Raw genomic sequence first — 19,411 nt, forward strand, 5'->3', positions numbered from 1 at the left:
AAATATTTATAGATGTTTTTCTTATTATGATTATCTTATTTATTTTATATTATAGATTTTTTTATCCTACAGTTTCTACAGCCTATAAATGAAAGATGTAAGTTTTTTAACTAAAATACATAAAAAAAATGTTTGTTTTTTTTGCTGTAGCTTTAAAAATAAAAGTAAAGCATGATTGATAAAAATTAACAGAAATTTGATGTAGGCTTTAACTTTGAAAAGTAAAACTAAACCATGATTGGTAAAGTTTAACGACGGCTTCTTACCGGAAGCTCTACGCAGCATAAACAAAAAGTTTTCAGACAAATCTTCGAAACTAGCAGCAGGAGATCTTCTTTTTGATGGCGCATCAGGACAACTTCCATCATCGGTATGTTTGTGTCTCTTTCTCCCAAATCAATCGTCTCCTTCAATAGAGTGTATCAACAACCATGTTGACTGGAATCACATGGACTTTCTAATTGCATTTTGATTTAGGTGTAATGATTCAGACGAACAAGATCCTACGACAATGACCATTGAGTTTCTCCGTGCACGTTTACTTGCTGAAAGAGCTGTTTCCAAGAGCGCCAGAGCTAAGCTTGATGGCCTCTCTGATAAAGTTCGTATCTTTTTCTGTTTGAATTTGTTGTTAACTTGTTCGTGAACTGTTTTTTTATGCCTGAATCTTTAGGTAGCAGAGCTGGAAGAACAGCTCAAGATTGCGTCTTTACAGAGAAAAAAGGCCGAACAGGCTACTGCTGATGTCCTTGCTATCCTCGAAGAACACGGGTTTCAAGATGATTCAAGCTCTGATCAAGAAAGCTACTCTCAGACTACTAACTCAGGTAAGCGTTCCCATCATCTCAGGTGTTGAATTGAGTTCCTCAGCATTTGTTTCTTCTTTTCTAGTGTCTGCTAAAAGTCTATCCTGGAAAGGACGCAGGAGAGAAGCTGGTTCTTCCGACAAGAACAAGGAGTCACGTAACAGGAGACAGAGAGGCTTCGTGTCTGCTTACTTTTCCTCGCCAAGACACCACCGGAAAGGAAGATCTTGTCGCCAAATAAAACGCAGCGAGTCAAGGTCTGTTCATTATCTTCCGCTGCTCAGTTGCATATATATATGAATGGATTGTGCCAATGTCATGTGCTTACAAATTATTTACAATCTCTTTCCAGAACTGTATCTGAAGATCATAAGAGAGATGGAGATACAGTTGTTGATCTTCAAGGAAAAGAAGTGCTTCCTCAAACGAGTGAAGAAGCATCCACAACTGTGGTTGATGTTGTTACTGTTATCAAGGGAGAAGAAAGCTTGCAGAAGTTGTCATGTTCAAATGTTTTAGAGAAGGGAAACAGTATTGACATCAAGTTGGAGAAAGCTCTAAGAAAACGCGCACAAGTTGTTGGAGCTTACGAAGATATGGAAGAGACTCAGAAGCAATGGGAGAATAAATCATCTTCTCTGGTATGCCCCCTATGTCTCAAGCACATGATTTAAATTTGTGATGATGGTATGTTTAGATGCCTATATGTTTTGATTTCTTCAATCTTGCAGGATGTATGTGACGTAGGAAGCCATTCAGATGTGACGGATGAAAGTAATGGAGAAAAAGCTCAAGGTTCCACACTAGTCCTACCCTCACTCTGTGATACAAAGCCTATGGCCAATGAGGTTGACCTTGAAACTTCTTCACATGGTTCACTTGATAATTCAGTAACATCACCTGATAAGTGCTGCAAAAGTTGCGGTTCCAAACCTGTGGAACTAGGTGCTTCTCTATCTAGAAACAACGGGAAACATATATCTGAGAGTCCTCAAAGTGAGTCTTCCCATCCACAGAGCTGTAAAGGTATCTCTGAGCAATCTTCATCAACGATTCGGTCAAACTCTAGAGGTGGTTCCTTTTGTAGTAATGCTACTACCATCCAGAAGATAGATTATCCCTTAGTTCCAGCGGCAAAAGAAAAGTCTGATACCTGTGATACTGTCCTCACTGCGCTAAAGCAAGCTAAGCTGTCTCTGCAAGAGAAAGTCAATAGCTTACATATCAGAAAACCTGAGTATCTTTCTGAGAGCTCTTATCCTTCAACCCCAGGTTCATATATGAACACACTACCTATAGAGCCAGCATTTGGAACCAGACCAACTCTCCCTGCTTCCAACGTCGGGTCCATGCTAGAGTTTCCTGTTGGCTGTGCTGGACTTTTCAGAGTACCCACTGATTTTTCACCTGATGCGTCAACGAGGAACAGCTTTTTAGCCTTGAGTTCTCAGAAAGCTCTTGTTAACCATATACCTGAGAGAGACCTTCCTTTGTTACCTGAAGATCAGCTTTTCACCAAAACTTTACTAGACAAAGAGCGGCCTTTGACCACCCCATACATTGGTGGACCAAAACTATGGACAGGCTTCAGGGAAGATGGTGAACCGGTTGTGGATACTCAAGAAGCCAGACTTTATAAAGGCGCACCAAGGGTCTCAGAGGGTGTCAGACCATCTGGTTTTGAAGGTAAACAACTATCCTCAACTAGCTTCAGCTTAGATAGACAGGTAAGTACATATAATCCCCTGTCAATGTCACCTAGTCCAAGTTTGTATCCTGATCCAGTTCTGCGTAGTAGAGAAATGTATTCGACTCCTTATTACACGCGTGCGGTTGGGCTGCCTCCTACTGGTGGTTCAACTGACGGCTTATTTAGGCGAGAGTATGATTGATTCTGTTGGAGTGTGTGTTGTTGTGTACCATGTTTGTAGACTGTATGTACCGGCCTTGTATGAATTTGGACAGACACTACTGTAAAGAAGAGGCAAAAAGTGATGTATGCGGTGATTCATAGCTTTTGTAATTATAGGTCAGCAGTACGGTGGGGTATTAAATCAAGGTTTCTTGATTATGTTGTATCTTCATTTGATTGATTAGTGAGTTTTTTTTTACAAGGGAATAAGGGAAAACCTTCTGTTGAAAAACTAATAGTCATTAGATGAAACTCAAAGACTCTTGAGTAGTAGATACTAGGCATGGGCATTGGGTTCTAATCGGGTTTTGGTTTTGTCCAATCGTGTCGGTTTTAAAATATCTAATTTATATCTATTTTGTAACCAAAACATATGTAAAATCGATTCAAAAATAAGAAAGAAACATCAAACGTGATGATTCAAAATCAAACGAAAGGTAAACATAGTTATTGATAGAAAGAAAACTAAATAAAAGAAATCATAAAATGAAAACCAAGTTCTGAAAACTTCAAGCTTTAACCGCCAACTTCAACGATCAACCTAATGTAATAGATAATTACTTTAAGATGTTCAATAATTTCTTAGTGTATTTTGGATACATATTAAGAATTAAGATCTTGATTGGTACAAGCTATTTTGGGGGAGGGGGAAGTTTGAATCTTTCGGGTTCTATCGGGTACCCATTTAGGTTCCGGTTCAGTTCGGATAATACCCATAACCCAAAATACCAAAAAACAAGATCCAATCGGTATTTACTTCGGGTTCGGAATTTCGGGTTCTATTTATTTGCCCGGTCTTGGGTGCAATATGACTAGTCTTGATCATGATCATCATCATCCGTAGTCTTCTTTTTGCAGTAGTTTCCTTCCTCTCGTTCCATCTCGCGCACGCCCACTTCAGGACAAGAAACCCTCCAAGTGCATATACCTGGCAATAATAGTGTTTGAAACCATGAAAACTTCAACATTTTGCAGAGGCTTTGAACACCATGAGAACAAAAATGCTACTTAATCATCAAGCGGTTAACACTACGGAACAGTGAGGACAGAACAACGTACAAAACAAGAACAAAAAAAGCGAGCAACACAAGTGAGCATAATTAGTATATGCAAATAAGGTCCTCTACTATAGTTGCAGAAGCAAAACAAAAAACTGCAATCATCTCAACATTCAATGTAGCACCAACAATAAATTTACAATGCCATGACTTCTCATATAATCAAATACCTGCCAAAGAACGAAAGAGTTGGAAGTCCTCCCGGAGCTTCCCTCGGCTTCAAACTTGAGTGGCTCCATGTTCTTGGCCGGATTGTACGGGAAAGAGACGCTCGAGTTATGAGATTCCTTGTAGCTGCTGGAGACTACCCCGTGGGTTTTTTTGGACCATCGGAGTCACTAACAGAAGCAAGAGACTTACGTTTGAGAAACTTGGAGATGAAAGAAGGTAACTTCAGTGGAGTGGAGGAAGAGAGTCGAAGCCATGAGTACGGTGCTGCTGCTCGGCTTCAGCCATTGTTAGGATTCAGTTGTCGATCGGTTCTCCTTCGTACACGACACGTTTCTTTTCAACTTCTGTTTTGTAGTATTAAATGGGCCAACGCCTGAATCCGATCCTAGACGAGATAGCCCACTAACAAGCCCATATTTTTATATTTGAGGATCTGCGTTTTCAAAAACTCTAACCTCAATAAATTTAAATCAAATCGCACCGTCCTCCTCCTCAATCTTCATCAACTTGAAGCTGATTAGCTTCTTGAGGGCAAATCAAAGGTACATAATATCATCAAACTTAATTTTGAGTTTTTTTTCCTTTCTTGTTACTTTGGTTTCGAGTCTAGAGTTTGAAGATGTAAATTGGGTATATAATAAGCATTTATGTGAGAAGCTGAATTTGATCAGAGGCGTTAGCCATAGTTATAGTCAAGCTGAATTTGATTAGATGTGGAACACTAGTTGCTTGTGAATGACGGAGACTTGTGTTACATTTTGTATTATATGAACATGCAGAGTTTAGCTGGGATGAAGCGAGCTGATAAACATAGGGAGAACTACTTGGGTCACAGTATCAAGGCAAGGCCCCTGTTGGTAGATGGCAAAAAGGTTCCCTTTTTTCTTCTCCCCTTTTCTTGATTTCTTTTGAAGTTGCAGCTCCTTACACGGTGACACTGTAGTTGTATGTTAACTAGTAGTCCCTCTTCTTCACTATATGATTAGATAACTTTGTTGAATTGTTTCTGGTATTAATGCCGTGATTGGTAGATAGATTCACACCTAATAGGAATGCAAGAAAGGCTTTCACGTAGCTCTTAACACATAACTAAAAGTCCTTTATTTCGTCATCATCATCATATTATTAGCTCTTTTTGTGTCTTTTCTAGTTCTGAAACATTGCTACAATATATAACCGGTGGAAAGTTTAAGGCATCTTAACTTCATCAAGTCCGTTGGTGGTATATATTGTGACTAATACACCACTATCCTTAGTTCAAAATCTCAGATATTCTTTCCAAAATTGTGTGTGTGTTTTACTTGCTCTGTATAGTCTCATTGGGGTTGACGCATATTTATTCATGATTTCTTACTCCTTTCTAGCTATTAGGTTTCTTCAGTGAAGAACTTTTGACTGACATTCCATTTCAAAAACTGAATATAAAAAACTTCACTGGTATGCTAGAGATAAAAAGCAAGGGGGGTCCCTATGAAAGAGGAGATTCAAAGAGTTAAGGAACAGGAGGAACAAGCCATAGGGAGCTAGGCTCTGGGTTTGGCACCAAACTCCTCTACAAGACCACAAGGCAATCGCCTTGACTAGCAAGAGTTTATTGAACTTGTGAAGAGGGTTCAACAGCAGAGGACTTGGGTGCTGTGTGGGTTCACGGCCTTGGCTATGCTAGGTATATGTTCTTTTTTTCTTTGTAACTAACTCTACTTTTTGTAACTTTGTTGTTATTTTGGTGGATTTATACTTTATTGGTAGTTTATCTTCTCACATGTCTCTCTGCAACTCTGTACAGGGCACCACGACCTTGGGAAGATCCAAGCACCCTTACATCCTCTCAGACAGAAGATGCAGTGCCTGCACGTTTACCAGCAGATACATCAGTGACCAAAACTGTTGAAGATGGACCAGACGATACTGAGAGGAACCAAATGAAGGATAGGCATGAGGAAGGAAAACCTGCCAAGAGAAAAAAGGAAGAGAGACATGAAAAACGTGAGAAGCGACACACTGGTGATCCAGATGACCGGAAGAAGCATAAGAAAGAGGAGGCATGACTCTGATTCTGATTGAATTTAACTATACCTTTGCTTTTTCGTGTTCAAATCATGGAGATAATTGATTAATGTTTGTTAAATGTCAAGGATACAGTGGTCTGATGATCATGTAACAAAAAAAGTTTTGGCTCATCTGCGTGATTAAACACTACTTTCACCGTATCACGAGGTCCATTGGCCTAGCAGGCAAGTCTTAAAAGAAAAGGGGCGTCAAATTGTTTTGGATTGGTTAAAACTTTTATCATTTCACCTGTTGTAGTGTGTTATCGACAGCTGAAATTATTTATTTTTCAGAGGACCGGGCAAACAATAATACCTCAAGAACATACGAATCTATGAGAAGAAATGTAAACCAAAACCAAATTTTTGGTAGTCAGAAACCAAATTGTAAAAAATGAAACAAGTGATTCAGAGCTTGTACTGTTGACCAACAGTTATGGTTCTGGATGTGTACGTGGGTCCAAGGTTTATTATGCAGTAATCATCCAAGGGTTCATTTGTTGAACAGCTGAACCATTCTCAAAGGAGAAGTCTTCGAACATCCTCAAAGTTCGAACGCAGTTCAGACAGAAACGAAGCTGAAACAAAACCAGTATCATAAAAAAGGAATGAGTATCAAAGGAGAACACACAGTGAAGAAACTACTGAATGCAAAAGTGTACTACTCTCTATTACCTCCAACTTGTCCATCAAAGATCCGATGATCAGCGGATAGCGTCACATTCATTTTTGTTACAACCGAAGGCTTCTCAGTTCCTGCAACAATGACAAAAGAAAAAGAAAAAAGAGCTTGTTATACACAAATCAAAATAGAAAATCCAAAAGGATGTTACTAGCTGTCTCACCATCTATTCCAAGAATTGCCTCCACGACTTTATTTCCTCTACCAACTGCTAGAATTCCAGCCTGCAAGAGAATTGATGCTCATGAGTTTACTCACGACAAACGTCACAAACAAGCAAAAACTTACTCTTCCATCTGTAATTAAGGGTGGATCATTACCTGAGGGGGGTTAATGATTGCACAGAATTGGTCCACAGGATACATTCCGAGGTTTGAAATGCTGTAAGTACGATAAATAATGGTTTTCTCAGTAAGTAGGGAAAAATTTCACATAGTTCCCAGACGATGCTTTAAGCACTTATGCATAATGGATACCTAAATGTCCCTCCTTGAAACTCATGAGGAGCAAGCTTTCCAGATCGTGCCTTTTGTGCCAGCTCCTTAACCTGCTCCACAAATCATTTAAGAAAATCAGCACATGACATATGGTGAGAACTGATCAAACAAGTGTACTCTATAGCCTGGCCTATTAATTGAAATTCAGTGAAAAATACATTACCTCAGAGGAAATAGCAGAAATAGATTTCTGGTCTGCATTTCTGATAATTGGAGTCATTAAGCCCTGCAACACATGCCAAAGATGAGAAAGGGATTAACTATTCAAATAATCCGAAAAGCTAACACAAGAGGGTACCTTCTCAGTTGCAACTGCAACTGATATGTCAACATCCTCACACAAAACAATTTCTCCTTTTTCAGCATCCCAGAAAGCTGCCAGACATAAAGACGAAGCACTTTAAACAACCAAAAAGAAGGTTTAGGCAAGCACAAGGAAAGATGATAACCAAATGATTGCACTCCATAGATCATTACATCAAACTCAAAGTGAAAAATATCCTACTCATAACAGCTAAAACCGAATTACAAAATGCATCATAAGTCCGTCCAGCTACCTCAAACCATTTACTAAATATGCTAAAGCGGAGGCATATGGCATTGCAATTATTATTTTAACATGGATGCCGCATTTCCTTAGTTACTCATAGATAGGTTTGTGGAATGAACTAAGACTATTACATTACTTGTAGTAGCATCATTTACAAGGAGAAATCATATCTCACCATTAGCTTGTCGTACATTTCTCAGTGCGACTGCCACTGCTTTGATAACTATGTCATTGACCGACACTTTAACACCATGGTTTTCTGCAGATCACGAAACCACAGTTCAATCTGAGCCCCTCGAGTTGTCAACAAAAAGAAAAGAAAAAAAGAGGAAAAGGAGCAGTCGACAAACCTTGAAGTTCTTTTCTAAATGCAAGAAGAGGATCCAATACAACATCTGCAGGCGCACACAAATGCTGCTTAATCAGCAAATAGTATACACACAAAAAATACAAAGTTTGTGAATTACCAACCTGATGATAAATACAAATGGGGTATTTTCTGTTTTGATTCCAATAAACGTTTAGCTATAATCTGTCAACAGGGAAAAGTCAAAGAGAAGTCATGATATTATTATGATCATAGTAGCAAACTTCAGTGCTGAAAGTATATTTCCCTCGAGTGATGATGGAACACATTCCATCAACTATCAGCTAGTAGATTATCAGTTAGTTGTAGATTAGAAACAAGCTACTAACACCCATTGGTATAGCCATTATCTCAAAGAATACAGATCAAGAAAGTTGCAACCAAAGTTGGGCAACTTATCCTTGTGCAACTCTATGGCTGTGTCAAATGAACTGTTCCATAACATGCAGAATGTAATCAACCATATAACTTAAGGTCAACCTTGACTACGTATTTATCAACTCACAGCAGCATGCATTAGGTAGTTATTTCAGCCCTACGCATCAGAATAGATTGAAAGAACTGGCTTTTGATGGCAATTTCTCTAAATTTCTTTAAAATGACATAGAAACTTTAAAAGGCCAGCATATTGTACTATGAAGTCAAAACTTTACAGGATACATTTTATTATTATCAGAAAAGAGAGCAATAAAAGTTAATTAATTACCTTGCGAATTTGACTATTGGGAAAATCTTCATAATCATTTGACGGTGTCACAGAAGACTTTGATTCAGGCCGCGATACGGAAGAAGATTTAGATATGTTCTCCTTTGATGGCTGTTTCTTCTCCGTAGACACTGATTTTTTAGATGTTTTCCCAGAAGCAATTGCGGCAACAACGTCCGATTTCAGTAATGTACCGTAGGGACCCGAGGCCTCAATTGATGATGCCTCCAATCCATGTTCTAAAATCAATAGCTTTGCTGCTGGACTGATCTTTGTGAAGCCTGCTTTCTTCCCTCCGGATTTATCTGCAACACTTTGAGGGGCTTGTTTTTCAGTAACAGCCTCAGAACCACCTGCGGAAGAAGACTTGATGGCTTCAATGCTTTCAGCATCTTCAACCTACACAGAAGGATTAACCTTTAATATCTCTCAATCTGCAAGCAAGTGTATTTTCAAAGATGTAGCGGACAAGCATAAATTCTACTTCAGGCAATACATATCGTAGAATGAAACTAGAAGAGCGCATACTGTAGTAAAACATTACACGGAGGCTAGAAGAGCGCACAGTCGTTATGCACAAAACATGCATTACATAGAGAAAGCAAAACATATGTATGATAACATTTTTCTGGCATCAAAAATTTAGTCAATGTACTTCTTAACTAAGGAACTTACTATAAGTGCAATCGGCTTTCCGACAGCCACATCCTTGGAACCTTCAGGAATTAGAATCTTAGCTAAGTACCTACACCAAAATTAATCGATCAAGTTCTACAATTTATTTATATAAGATTATTCATCAGAATACGAAGGCAGCAGTTCAGGTAAATCTTCTGTTATGGAGGTAAGTCGATGCTCATACCTAGACTAGGAAATATGAAATCAATCTTTATACCATAGGACTACCAGTTCAAGGGAGAACACTTAAACAAGAGCTGACCTAACTTTTTCAATCAACATTATTTCTCACTTAAAACCAACCAAAAAAAATAGAAGTAGTATCTACAGATTATGAGTACTATATAGAATGAGCATCACCAGGCTTCCTAGAAAAATAAATATTAACATCACCAGGCTGCTTAGAGAAAGGAATATTGTTTATGCGCTAAGTGATTGCTTATACGAATAAGACGACAGGAAGTTTGGTATACCCTTCTTCAAGGCTTTCAAATTCCAGAGTGGCTTTGTCAGTCTCGATCTCACCTATGACATCACCTACTTCAATCTGTTGAGCAGGAAACAAGAAAAAAAGCAATACAGGAAGATGCATTACACTTTATAACTTGGGGTAAAAGTACAATGCCAATTTACTCTTCAGTTTGGTCACCAGAAACTAACCTTGTCACCCTCTTTTTTCCACCATTTGGCAATGTTACCTTGGTTCTGCACATCAATAAACAAATAAAAGATTTAGGGTCTCATGATATCATATAAGAGGTTGATGCATTCTCATCTAAAACAAGCTAGCATAAATGTGCGAAATTCCATACCATTGTGGGAGAAAGTGCTGGCATTTCTAAGACAACATGTGGGGGAAGATCTGATGCATCAGGCTGAATGGAATCTCTTTGTTGTGTGCTTTCTTCAGATTTCATCTCTTGAGGAGCTGAGGTTTCCTCTTTACCAACTTGTCCACCTTCTACAGCAGAAACGTTTTGAATATCATCTTCCTCCTCAACCTTCGTTACAATTAAATAAGATTAAGATTAGCGTTTTATCCATCAGAATTTAGGAAGCAATCGGCTGACCAAAAACACGACATATCATGTAAGGGACATGACATGATAACTCGGTATGAAATAATAATATTTAGAAGGAACAGTACGAAGATTGGATATTGGTCATCCTTTCCACAATAAACATTGATTAAGCAACATTATAGATTTATATGACTCGCTAAGTCTTTCAGGATGCAAACCCAGGGGAGCAAAACAAAATGAAGAGGCCAAGACAGACTAGTTAAAGACTAGTGAACTCCTGATGAACAAAGCTCAATGACTGCATCACCTGTTGCGAAATCTTGCTTTATTTTTTAAGATGATTATGACAGCAATTGTGCTTACCATTATTGCAATTGGTGCATTAACGGGAATATCCTTTGATCCTTCCGTTACTACAATCTTGGCCAGAAATCTACAAAACCAGGCATCATTGTAAGCCAATTGAGAATTGCATATACTTATGACGAGGGAGATATTTGAAATACGGGAGAGAGGAATATAAAAACAGAAACTAAAACACACGAAATTATGAACCGGCTTTTCAGAATTACCCTTCTTCTTGACTCTCAAGTTCTACAGTGGCTTTGTCTGTCTCTATCTCACATAGTACATCGCCCACCTCTACCTGTCAGAAAGAACCAAAATTCAAATCCGTTACTGAGATTCCACATTCTATATCATAGACTGGGGTTTTGTCAGCCAAAAATAAGATAAACCCACCTTATCGCCTTCTTTCTTCAACCATTTTGCAATATTACCATGACTCTGCAAAAACCCAAAAAAAATAATAAAACAATGCACTTCTTGCAGGGAGGCCAAAAAAGTTTTTACAAGATTGAAGTCCCATTTCCTAACCATTGTAGGAGACAAGGCTGGCATTGTAAGAACTGTCTGTGGTGTGGGTCCTACAGCCAAAAGAAAAATAAAATTAACAGGAGAATCTTGTACGATCTATTGCATCTTCCGTCGCTATATTGAAGTTAAACGTAAGATGGAAGCACAAACATCAAAGAAAAGTGTTATGAGGAGTTTTGCATCTGCCTCAACCAACATATCTTTTTTTACTTTAAGATAATTACTATACATTTGTCTGTAGATTGATTTATCATATGAAAGCCCAGTATTGACGGGTTAAGTAATTCAATAGTGGAAATCATATGTAGACTAATTGAAAAAGATGTTTATTTCACTAGATGACACAACAATCTGTGAATACCTGTTGATGAAAAGTTCCGCATGCCAAAACGCAGCTAGAAGAAAATGGAAAACAAAATATGTGAGAAACAGGAATAGATGAAGATTAAAAAGTGCATTAATTGTAAAGCTTACAATGGACGTTGGATGACTATTATCCATTCTTGTAATCATGTCTATCGAGGCAGGCCTGAAACTGTAAAACAGACAAAATCAGGGAAGAACAAACACTTATACTCCCAAATTATATACAAAAACGAGTTCATTGAATAATGGATATGTTCAGTGGGCTGTGAATAACACACACGAAACGAATTCCATAACCACCTCAACTTCAGTTTAAATAAAATCTTAAAACCCTGAAAGCCTACGATCGCGTTAGTTTCTATATAAAAAAAAAGCTTGTCCTATCATCGTATAGACAAAACTCAAACACCTCCTCTAACAAAAAGAGATCTTAAAATAAAAATGTACAGGACAGAACCAAACCTATAGAAAAGGATAGGAACTGGAAAAGACTGTTAACATCAATATTAATTATACAACAATTTGGTAAGGTAAATCCTTTTCTTGCAGCCAGCCATCACCAGTTAGCAAGAAGAATGGTATGAAAGAAACACATACCTAGCACCATGACTGCTACTAATCTTGTCGTCCGAGTGGTATACTCCATTAGAAAAGCTGAATCAGAGAGTTCATAATCAAATATGTATTAGAAAGCTAAAAGAAATCATCTCGCGATATTGATTCACGAAATAAAATAGTTCAATCAATTCCAAAAAATAACAGATTGGCATTCGTTCTATCCATATATATAATTGTAGTTCGCCAAAACTAAGAGCTCTTGAACATCAATCACTATACAATACGCAAATCAGAACTCCAAAAAAAGTCAATGGACCAAGTCACTTGTACAATTGTCAAGGATCACAAATGGATGAGCGGGATCGAAATTTCGAGAGAGATGACGCGTGAACGGAATCAAGCGTACCGAGTGTGGAATCCGGAGGCGGGAGCGAGAAGACGAGCTCTGAGAAGTGAACAAGTGCGGGCGATCGCTGCGTGCCGGAGGAGCGGAAGCACCATGTCAGCGATTCGAGAGAAGAGGAGGAGGGTGGAGGGTTTGGGGACTCACGAAATGAAAGCGAGAGAGAGAGAGAGAGAGAGAGAGAGAGAGGCGATGAAATCGAAAAACTTTGGTTTTGGTCAGATCGCATTCGCCAGCAATGAACGAGAGATGATCCTCTCGTGCCGAAAGTGTTCAGATTCCGGTCCGACCCGGTCCGAATAGAAATACCAGTAATCGCTGCTGTGATCAACCCAAAACCCCACATTGATTTATATTTATAATATTTGGTTTGAGTTTGATAACCGAAGAGTTTACTACTGGTTTGGTTAGAGTGGAGAGAACTTCAAAAAAACAATTTTAACCAGTGCGCTCGCTCGATTAAGGGCTTTGTGATTGGTTTTCTTGCAAGCGTTACCACTACATCCTTCCTTACAAACAAGTTGAAAATTTCAATGAGAAGGAAATACGGGTGTTCAATCCGGATATCGGTTCAGTTTTTTTCGGTTTTCGGTATTTCGGTTAGTAAGATATAACTACCATTCTAAATCCATATTTACTTCGGTTCGGTTCGGTTTATATACCGTCGATTTTTGGTTTATTCGGTTTTATACCAAAAAGCATAATTATTTTGTTTGAGATCATGTTATATGAATTTTAGAGTCATATTGTCAACACCGTCATTTATTAAAAATATATTACATGTTCAAATAAATGAGCAAAAAAGTAAAAATGCTTCTACCATCAAATAAAATAATCAAATCTATAACTAAAATCAGAACTTTAAATTTTAAAAATAAAAATATGAAACAAAACAAAAACATGAAGGAAAAGTTTTTCCACTCTTCTATATTTAGCGTTCATTAAAGTTATGCTTTTTTAATTGAAAATTTTCTATTAATTATTATCCATCAAATTTATAATCTTCATATTAATTTAGTGAAGACTAAAATAAAGCAAACATATCAAAAAAAGACTTAGAAAATAAGATGTCTGAATTGTGATGTATTGTTATTTAGTTATAGTTCAAGTGTTTTACAAATTAAGGTTTTTTATTATTATAAAATTATGGTAATAGTTATTAACACAAATTTAACTTATGTAACAAATAGATTTTCATGTATCGTTATAAAATAGATACATATTTACATGTTTCTACTTGTAATCGGTTTTGTTCAGTTTATTCGGTTTAATCGGTTATATACCAAACTATATCCAAATCCTACGGTTTTTATAAAGTTATATCCATTCGGTTTATATGGTATATACCAAAACCAAACCATATTGTCTATTTTGATTCGGTTCGGTTCGGTACGGTTCGGTTTTACCATATTGACCAGCCCTAGGAAATATAACAATTAACTTTTAATTCTCGTTGGATTATCAACTTGATGATCAAATCAGGATCCTTCTACAAATATAACATATTTTTAACTTTGATTATCAAATCAAAATCCTTATAAAATATAACATGCATTTACAACTTGATTATCAACTCAAAATCTTTAATACAATTTAACTAATAGATATTGCTTCTGAAATATCTTTATACATAAACTAGATATTGACCCACGGATCCGCACAGATATCTATACTATTAAAGCAGAATACTTACTAGGATTCTGCCATTGGATTTTCAAGTTATTTACAAGAGAATGCCATTACCTTTTTTGATTTTTTTTAAATATTCTCGCCACTTATTTCGGCCAATCAGATACAAGATTAAATAGAAGGGAGCTTCTGATCAGCGACGATCATTTCGGCGAAGATGAACACGATTTTACGCCCAAACCTTCTTTGCCTTCCTCTTCTTCTTCTTCCTGACATCAATGTGGTTAGAGGTTTTAACTTATTTCCCCTTCCATCCTGAAGGTTTTATAGGTTTCTTCTGCGATTTATTGCTCGATTGCAAAACTTTTCAAAGTAGGTTTTGTTTAGATTAGCGCTGAACCGTCCCGTATTTATTCAATTTTGGGTTGGGGTTGTAGCTTAATCTTGACCTGTTCACGATTTTAAGAAACAAGATCTGTTTCCCTGAAGACGTATGAAATTCTGAGAGTGTGGCTCTGTTTAGTGTCCTTAAACTTGTAGTTTCTTCCTGGATGCTTTAGTTATTACCAATAGACACGAGAATCTGTTTTTTTTATTATCTGCTATTAAGTTTGATGGCTTTTCTGACTGAGAATTTTTTTATCTTTAGAATTTACAAGTTGATCAGAAGCTTGGCATCAAAGAAGTTAATGACTGAATTGTAGGCAACGACTTTTCTCTCTTGGTTAATGTTATTGAGTTTGCCCTATAATTGTGATGGAGTGTAACAGGTACTACTCAATGTACGGATATGTGGAGAAACTATTACAAGAGATTAGGAAAGTGCTGCTTCTCTTGATGGTGATCGATGCCAAACTCTGGCAGGTTAGTCAGTGATCTCTTTACTAGCTTTTCTATGAAGCATATCTGACAATTATAGGCTACAATGAGACACAGAAACTGACCATGAAATCTTTGAAACAGAATAGGAGTTGAAGTTAAAAACAAGTTCTTATGTGTGAATGAAAGAGGGAATACATTTCTATATTTTTATTTACTGGTGAATGTCTTTTATTTGTCACCATTTTTATGCTATGTGATAATCTTTTGAGTGATTTAACATTTTTTATCTCACTGATGCATGTTTTCAGCTACCTTAAATTTAACTTGCATCCTCTCAAAGAAATAAGAAGACATTCATACTGAAGCATCGAGCTAAGCTTTTGTTCTTAACAGAATGACATGTACCAGAGACGCTCCAAAAAGACGTGCTCTCTAAATGAGTGGACCGCCAAAGAGTGATGCTCCTCTTATCACCCTCAATGACCTTGCCAAGGCTGATGGCTTTGTCTTTTGCTTCCCAACAAGGTTTGGTATGATGGCTGCCCAGTTCAAGGTATTCTTAGACAAAATTGGTGGCCTCTGGAGGATTCTACAACTTGCTGGTAAGCCAGCCGGAATCTTCTACAGCACCGGGGCTCAACGTGCTGGTCAAGAACCTCATCAACACTTGCTTCGGTTTTTACGTTTTGGAGTGTTTACTTGTGTTGTCATTGATTTCTAACACATTTTTTTGTAATCTTTGTAAGCAGGATTCAGAACTATCGAACTAATTCTATTTTTATAAATCTTGATCTCATGCCAGTTAAGCAAACACCTTGAGCCTTTCCTCACTTTTTTTTTTCTAAACATAACAATCAATATATATGTTTACAAGTACATGATTGGCCGCTTATGACATTTATAGCATATGGTGAGTTGTTTTTCAGTCACTTTTAACTCATTTTTAGTTATAGGATGAAAAATAAAAAAAAAACAAATCCAGAAAGATCAAAGTTTAAAAATATAGTTATTTTAGTCAGAATCAAGATTGAAAATTGATCCACGCACTTGAATTGAACTCGGAATTTTATCATATTTCAACTTTACTATTTGAATCAAACCAAAAACTAAATAACTAACTAAAACCAAACTTAAATTCATAAATAACCGAACAATTACTATATTTCTTGAACCAAAAACCAAAAACCACAACCAAATCGGAAACAAAAAATACATTTTAGAAGTAAACTAAAAATCGAACGCACATAACTAAACATATTAGTGAACAAATTGACATGTTAATAAATTAATAATTACGCGCTTTGAAAGCGCGGGTCATATCCTAGTCTATTCTATTAAAAGGGAATTAGTATTGAAAAATCTACTTAAACAAGGTTACTGCACCCTTTCATTTAATTAATAGTATATTGGTCTACCTATTATTTCTCCTATCTATACTATTAAAAGAGAATGAGTCTTAAAACATCTACTTAAATAAGGTTGTTTGACCTATAAATTAGCTAATTATTTTCTGGTCTTAATATTTTCTTAATAATACAAGGTAACATGAGATACATATCAAATTTAGTGGTTTAGTCAATCCCCTTATTTATTATACAACATCATTCGATAAATTAAAAACATTACATTATACCAAATAATTAAAAACGGGACCAATCTCTAAACCTTTCTCATTAATCTCATAATAAAAATGTGACCGTTTTCACCCAATAAATTTCTAAGTAGTCATGTATGATGTATCTGCCAATCTAGATCTCTTTCATCAATTTATAAGAGCATCAACCTATTTACGGAACCATGTATTTCATATATCATAAGCATATGCACACATTAAGATATTTTTCGTCCATATGGCTATTTTTCCTAAACCAAACCCTATAACTCAATCGATAGACCAATATTTTAGTGATAAATCCTTAAACTAACCTATTAAGATTTATATGATGACTTATTAAGGTATCACGGACTAGAATTTTGAATTAGTATGATACATGATTTTGGAAATATAATTAGTTTAGATATTATGCTAAATTTGACTAAACTCGCGTGATTAATATTTTAAAAAACGAATATACTTTTCTAGATACTAAAATGTTTATCACTTATCTATATTGCTAAAACCGATTATGCTTTTGTAGATGCTAAAACCGGATCCAAAAAAAAATAAAAAATTATTCACCTCATTCATGTGATACATTTATTCTCCAAAAAAAAGTGTATCATCTAACGTTATGGTTATTATACAATAACGTTATACACCATACCTTATGTTCAATAATGGACCTATAACATTTAGATATCAATTATTAAAATGAGTTGGCATATATTATACAGCATATTATACCATGTCATTTAAAATTTTATAGTTTTAAATATTTACAAAACCAAATTTGATAAAAAAAACTTTAGCAAACTATCTGTTAAAAATAAAATTATATATTACTTTAATAAAATTTGTATAAGAGTATTTATAATAGAATTTGATATTTAAGATAAGTTTAAAAGCTATTAAAATTCCTACAATTATATCCTATTAAACTAGCCAAAAATCAATAAAAAAATCTTAAATCTCACCAACACAACAAATTTTACTTTTATGAAATGCAGATAAAATATAATAAGAGAGAGTAAACATGGGCAATCGGGTCTTCGGATCCGGATGCTTCGGTCCTAGACATTTGAACATAACTAACTATTTGAAATTCTTTTTTTTCGGATTAGGGTCGATTCCTTTCAGGTGTGGCTTGGTTCGGGTTCATAATTCAAATATCTGTAAAAAAAAATATAATTTTTGGAAACATAACATGTCTAAATTGGTTCAGGTATTTTAGACCCAAAAAGACTCGAAGTACTCGAAAACATTGAAAAAATACATAAGACAAAAAATACTCGAAAAGCCAAACAAATATCTTAAAATATTCAATTACCCAAAAGATACAAAATTTTACCCGTAATCTAACCGAAGAAAACAAAAATAGCCAAAATTTTACCGACCCAAAATTTATTTTTAATTTTTTTTAATTTTATCCTGAACCCCAAACTATAACCAAAGACCTTATTTGTAGCCAAAACATATCCGAAATATCCAAAAATACCTACTATACACAAATATTTCTGGTATTGTACATATCCGATCTGGTCTCGGATAGGATCCGAAATTCCGAACTCAAACATAGACCCGCATGTCCAAAAAAATAATGGATAGGTACTTTGTCATGGACTCTCAACTGCATATGTATTTTGGGTCGGTCTTGGTTTGATTTTTCAGCTTCGGTAAAATGCACACGCCTAAGAAAAAGTTACATAATAATGTATATACAAATCTCAAATAAACTAATTCATTAATTATATAATTTTTTTTAAAACTATTCTTCGATATAATAGAATTTTGTAACATAATAATGTACAACAGCCTCAAAATATTAATTCATTTCTAACTTTTTTTATAATTCAAAAAACCCGCGCTTTTTAAGCGCGGATCAAAATCTAGTTGATTCTTACATTGTTACATATTGATATTTGTTTTTCATAATTAGTATCACATATTTCGTAACATAACTAAATGAATTCAAAAGATCTAGATCGAATCGGGTAATATGGTTATTTTTGGTACAAATATCTAAACTTTTTTCAGATACATTTTTTATTTAGATATTTTTAGATTCTTATAAATCAGAACTGGACTCATCAAGATCTAAAAGGACTCAACTCAAAACCCACACATAAATTTATAATATTCAAGCGGAGCTTAATTTCAAAAAGAAAAAGATACTCGAAGAGAACAACCCGTACCTAAATGGATAGTCAATGTTCATGCCTAACTGATTTTATAAACTAATAAAGCATATTTTTTCTATGTGTCTGGTTAAATTAAGTGAAATAGAAATATTTTTTTTATTTAGTAAAATAATTAAATGGAGTGAAAAATTAAGTGATAATAAATGTAATACATTTTTATTATTTTATTCACAATAACATGTATTTGAATTATATTTTTGGCTACGTAATTTTTAGGGTTGGGCAAATAAACCGAACCCGAAAATCTGAACCGAACCTGATCCGATAAAAATGAATCCGAACCGATCCGAACCCGACATAAATACTGAATGGATCATGTTTTTTGGTATTTTGGGTTATGGGTATTATCCGAACCGAACCCGAACCTAAATGGATATCCGATAAAACCCGAACCATTTAAAATGACAAAAAGAACTTCTACCAAATATGATCTTAATTCTTAATATGTATGAAAAATACTTT

General features: G+C 35.7%; 2 protein-coding genes, 1 long non-coding RNA gene and 2 pseudogenes across 8 annotated transcripts; 3 read left to right on the plus strand and 2 right to left on the minus strand.

Moving 5' to 3' along the window:
- The first annotated feature begins 205 nt into the window (after positions 1–205).
- LOC106445679 lies at positions 206–2,877 on the plus strand. 3 transcript variants are annotated; one of them, XM_013887274.3, is made up of 6 exons: positions 206–370; positions 478–601; positions 674–827; positions 892–1,063; positions 1,159–1,447; positions 1,538–2,877. In XM_013887274.3, the coding sequence occupies exons 1-6, from the start codon at positions 342–344 to the stop codon at positions 2,696–2,698; spliced, it is 1,929 nt and encodes a 642-aa protein (XP_013742728.2). In that variant the 5' UTR covers positions 206–341; the 3' UTR covers positions 2,699–2,877. The 3 variants fall into 3 exon arrangements, with proteins under 3 accessions (XP_013742728.2, XP_013742729.2, XP_013742730.2); XM_013887275.3 differs by having other exon boundaries at positions 919–1,063; XM_013887276.3 differs by having other exon boundaries at positions 237–370; positions 462–601.
- Positions 2,878–3,275: 398 nt separating this feature from the next.
- On the minus strand, positions 3,276–4,478 carry LOC111215339 (annotated as a pseudogene).
- Positions 4,479–5,373: 895 nt separating this feature from the next.
- Positions 5,374–6,127, plus strand: LOC106445678 (annotated as a pseudogene).
- A 93-nt stretch (positions 6,128–6,220) lies between these two features.
- LOC106445677 (dihydrolipoyllysine-residue acetyltransferase component 1 of pyruvate dehydrogenase complex, mitochondrial-like) lies at positions 6,221–12,968 on the minus strand. 2 transcript variants are annotated; one of them, XM_013887273.3, is made up of 23 exons: positions 12,704–12,968; positions 12,337–12,393; positions 11,848–11,908; positions 11,735–11,768; positions 11,374–11,423; positions 11,239–11,283; positions 11,070–11,143; positions 10,861–10,930; positions 10,288–10,476; positions 10,136–10,180; positions 9,949–10,022; positions 9,473–9,542; positions 8,798–9,196; positions 8,196–8,256; positions 8,075–8,119; positions 7,900–7,983; positions 7,473–7,549; positions 7,338–7,400; positions 7,154–7,224; positions 6,998–7,058; positions 6,841–6,901; positions 6,671–6,751; positions 6,221–6,573 (listed from the first exon to the last, which is right to left on the minus strand). In XM_013887273.3, exons 1-23 carry the CDS (start codon positions 12,796–12,798, stop codon positions 6,515–6,517), a joined length of 1,926 nt encoding a protein of 641 aa, XP_013742727.2. In that variant the 5' UTR covers positions 12,799–12,968; the 3' UTR covers positions 6,221–6,514. The 2 variants fall into 2 exon arrangements, with proteins under 2 accessions (XP_013742727.2, XP_048633983.1); XM_048778026.1 differs by having other exon boundaries at positions 6,264–6,573; positions 11,239–11,423.
- Positions 12,969–14,004: 1,036 nt separating this feature from the next.
- On the plus strand, positions 14,005–15,974 carry LOC111215008. 3 transcript variants are annotated; one of them, XR_007339199.1, is made up of 3 exons: positions 14,005–15,193; positions 15,293–15,368; positions 15,460–15,974. It is a non-coding gene; the product is annotated as an uncharacterized LOC111215008 (long non-coding RNA). The 3 variants fall into 3 exon arrangements; XR_002664133.2 differs by having other exon boundaries at positions 15,293–15,974; XR_002664131.2 differs by lacking the exon at positions 15,293–15,368.
- The last annotated feature ends 3,437 nt before the right edge of the window (positions 15,975–19,411 follow it).

This window comes from Brassica napus, chromosome A4, assembly GCF_020379485.1.
Source record: "Brassica napus cultivar Da-Ae chromosome A4, Da-Ae, whole genome shotgun sequence".
Lineage (NCBI taxonomy): Eukaryota > Viridiplantae > Streptophyta > Magnoliopsida > Brassicales > Brassicaceae > Brassica > Brassica napus.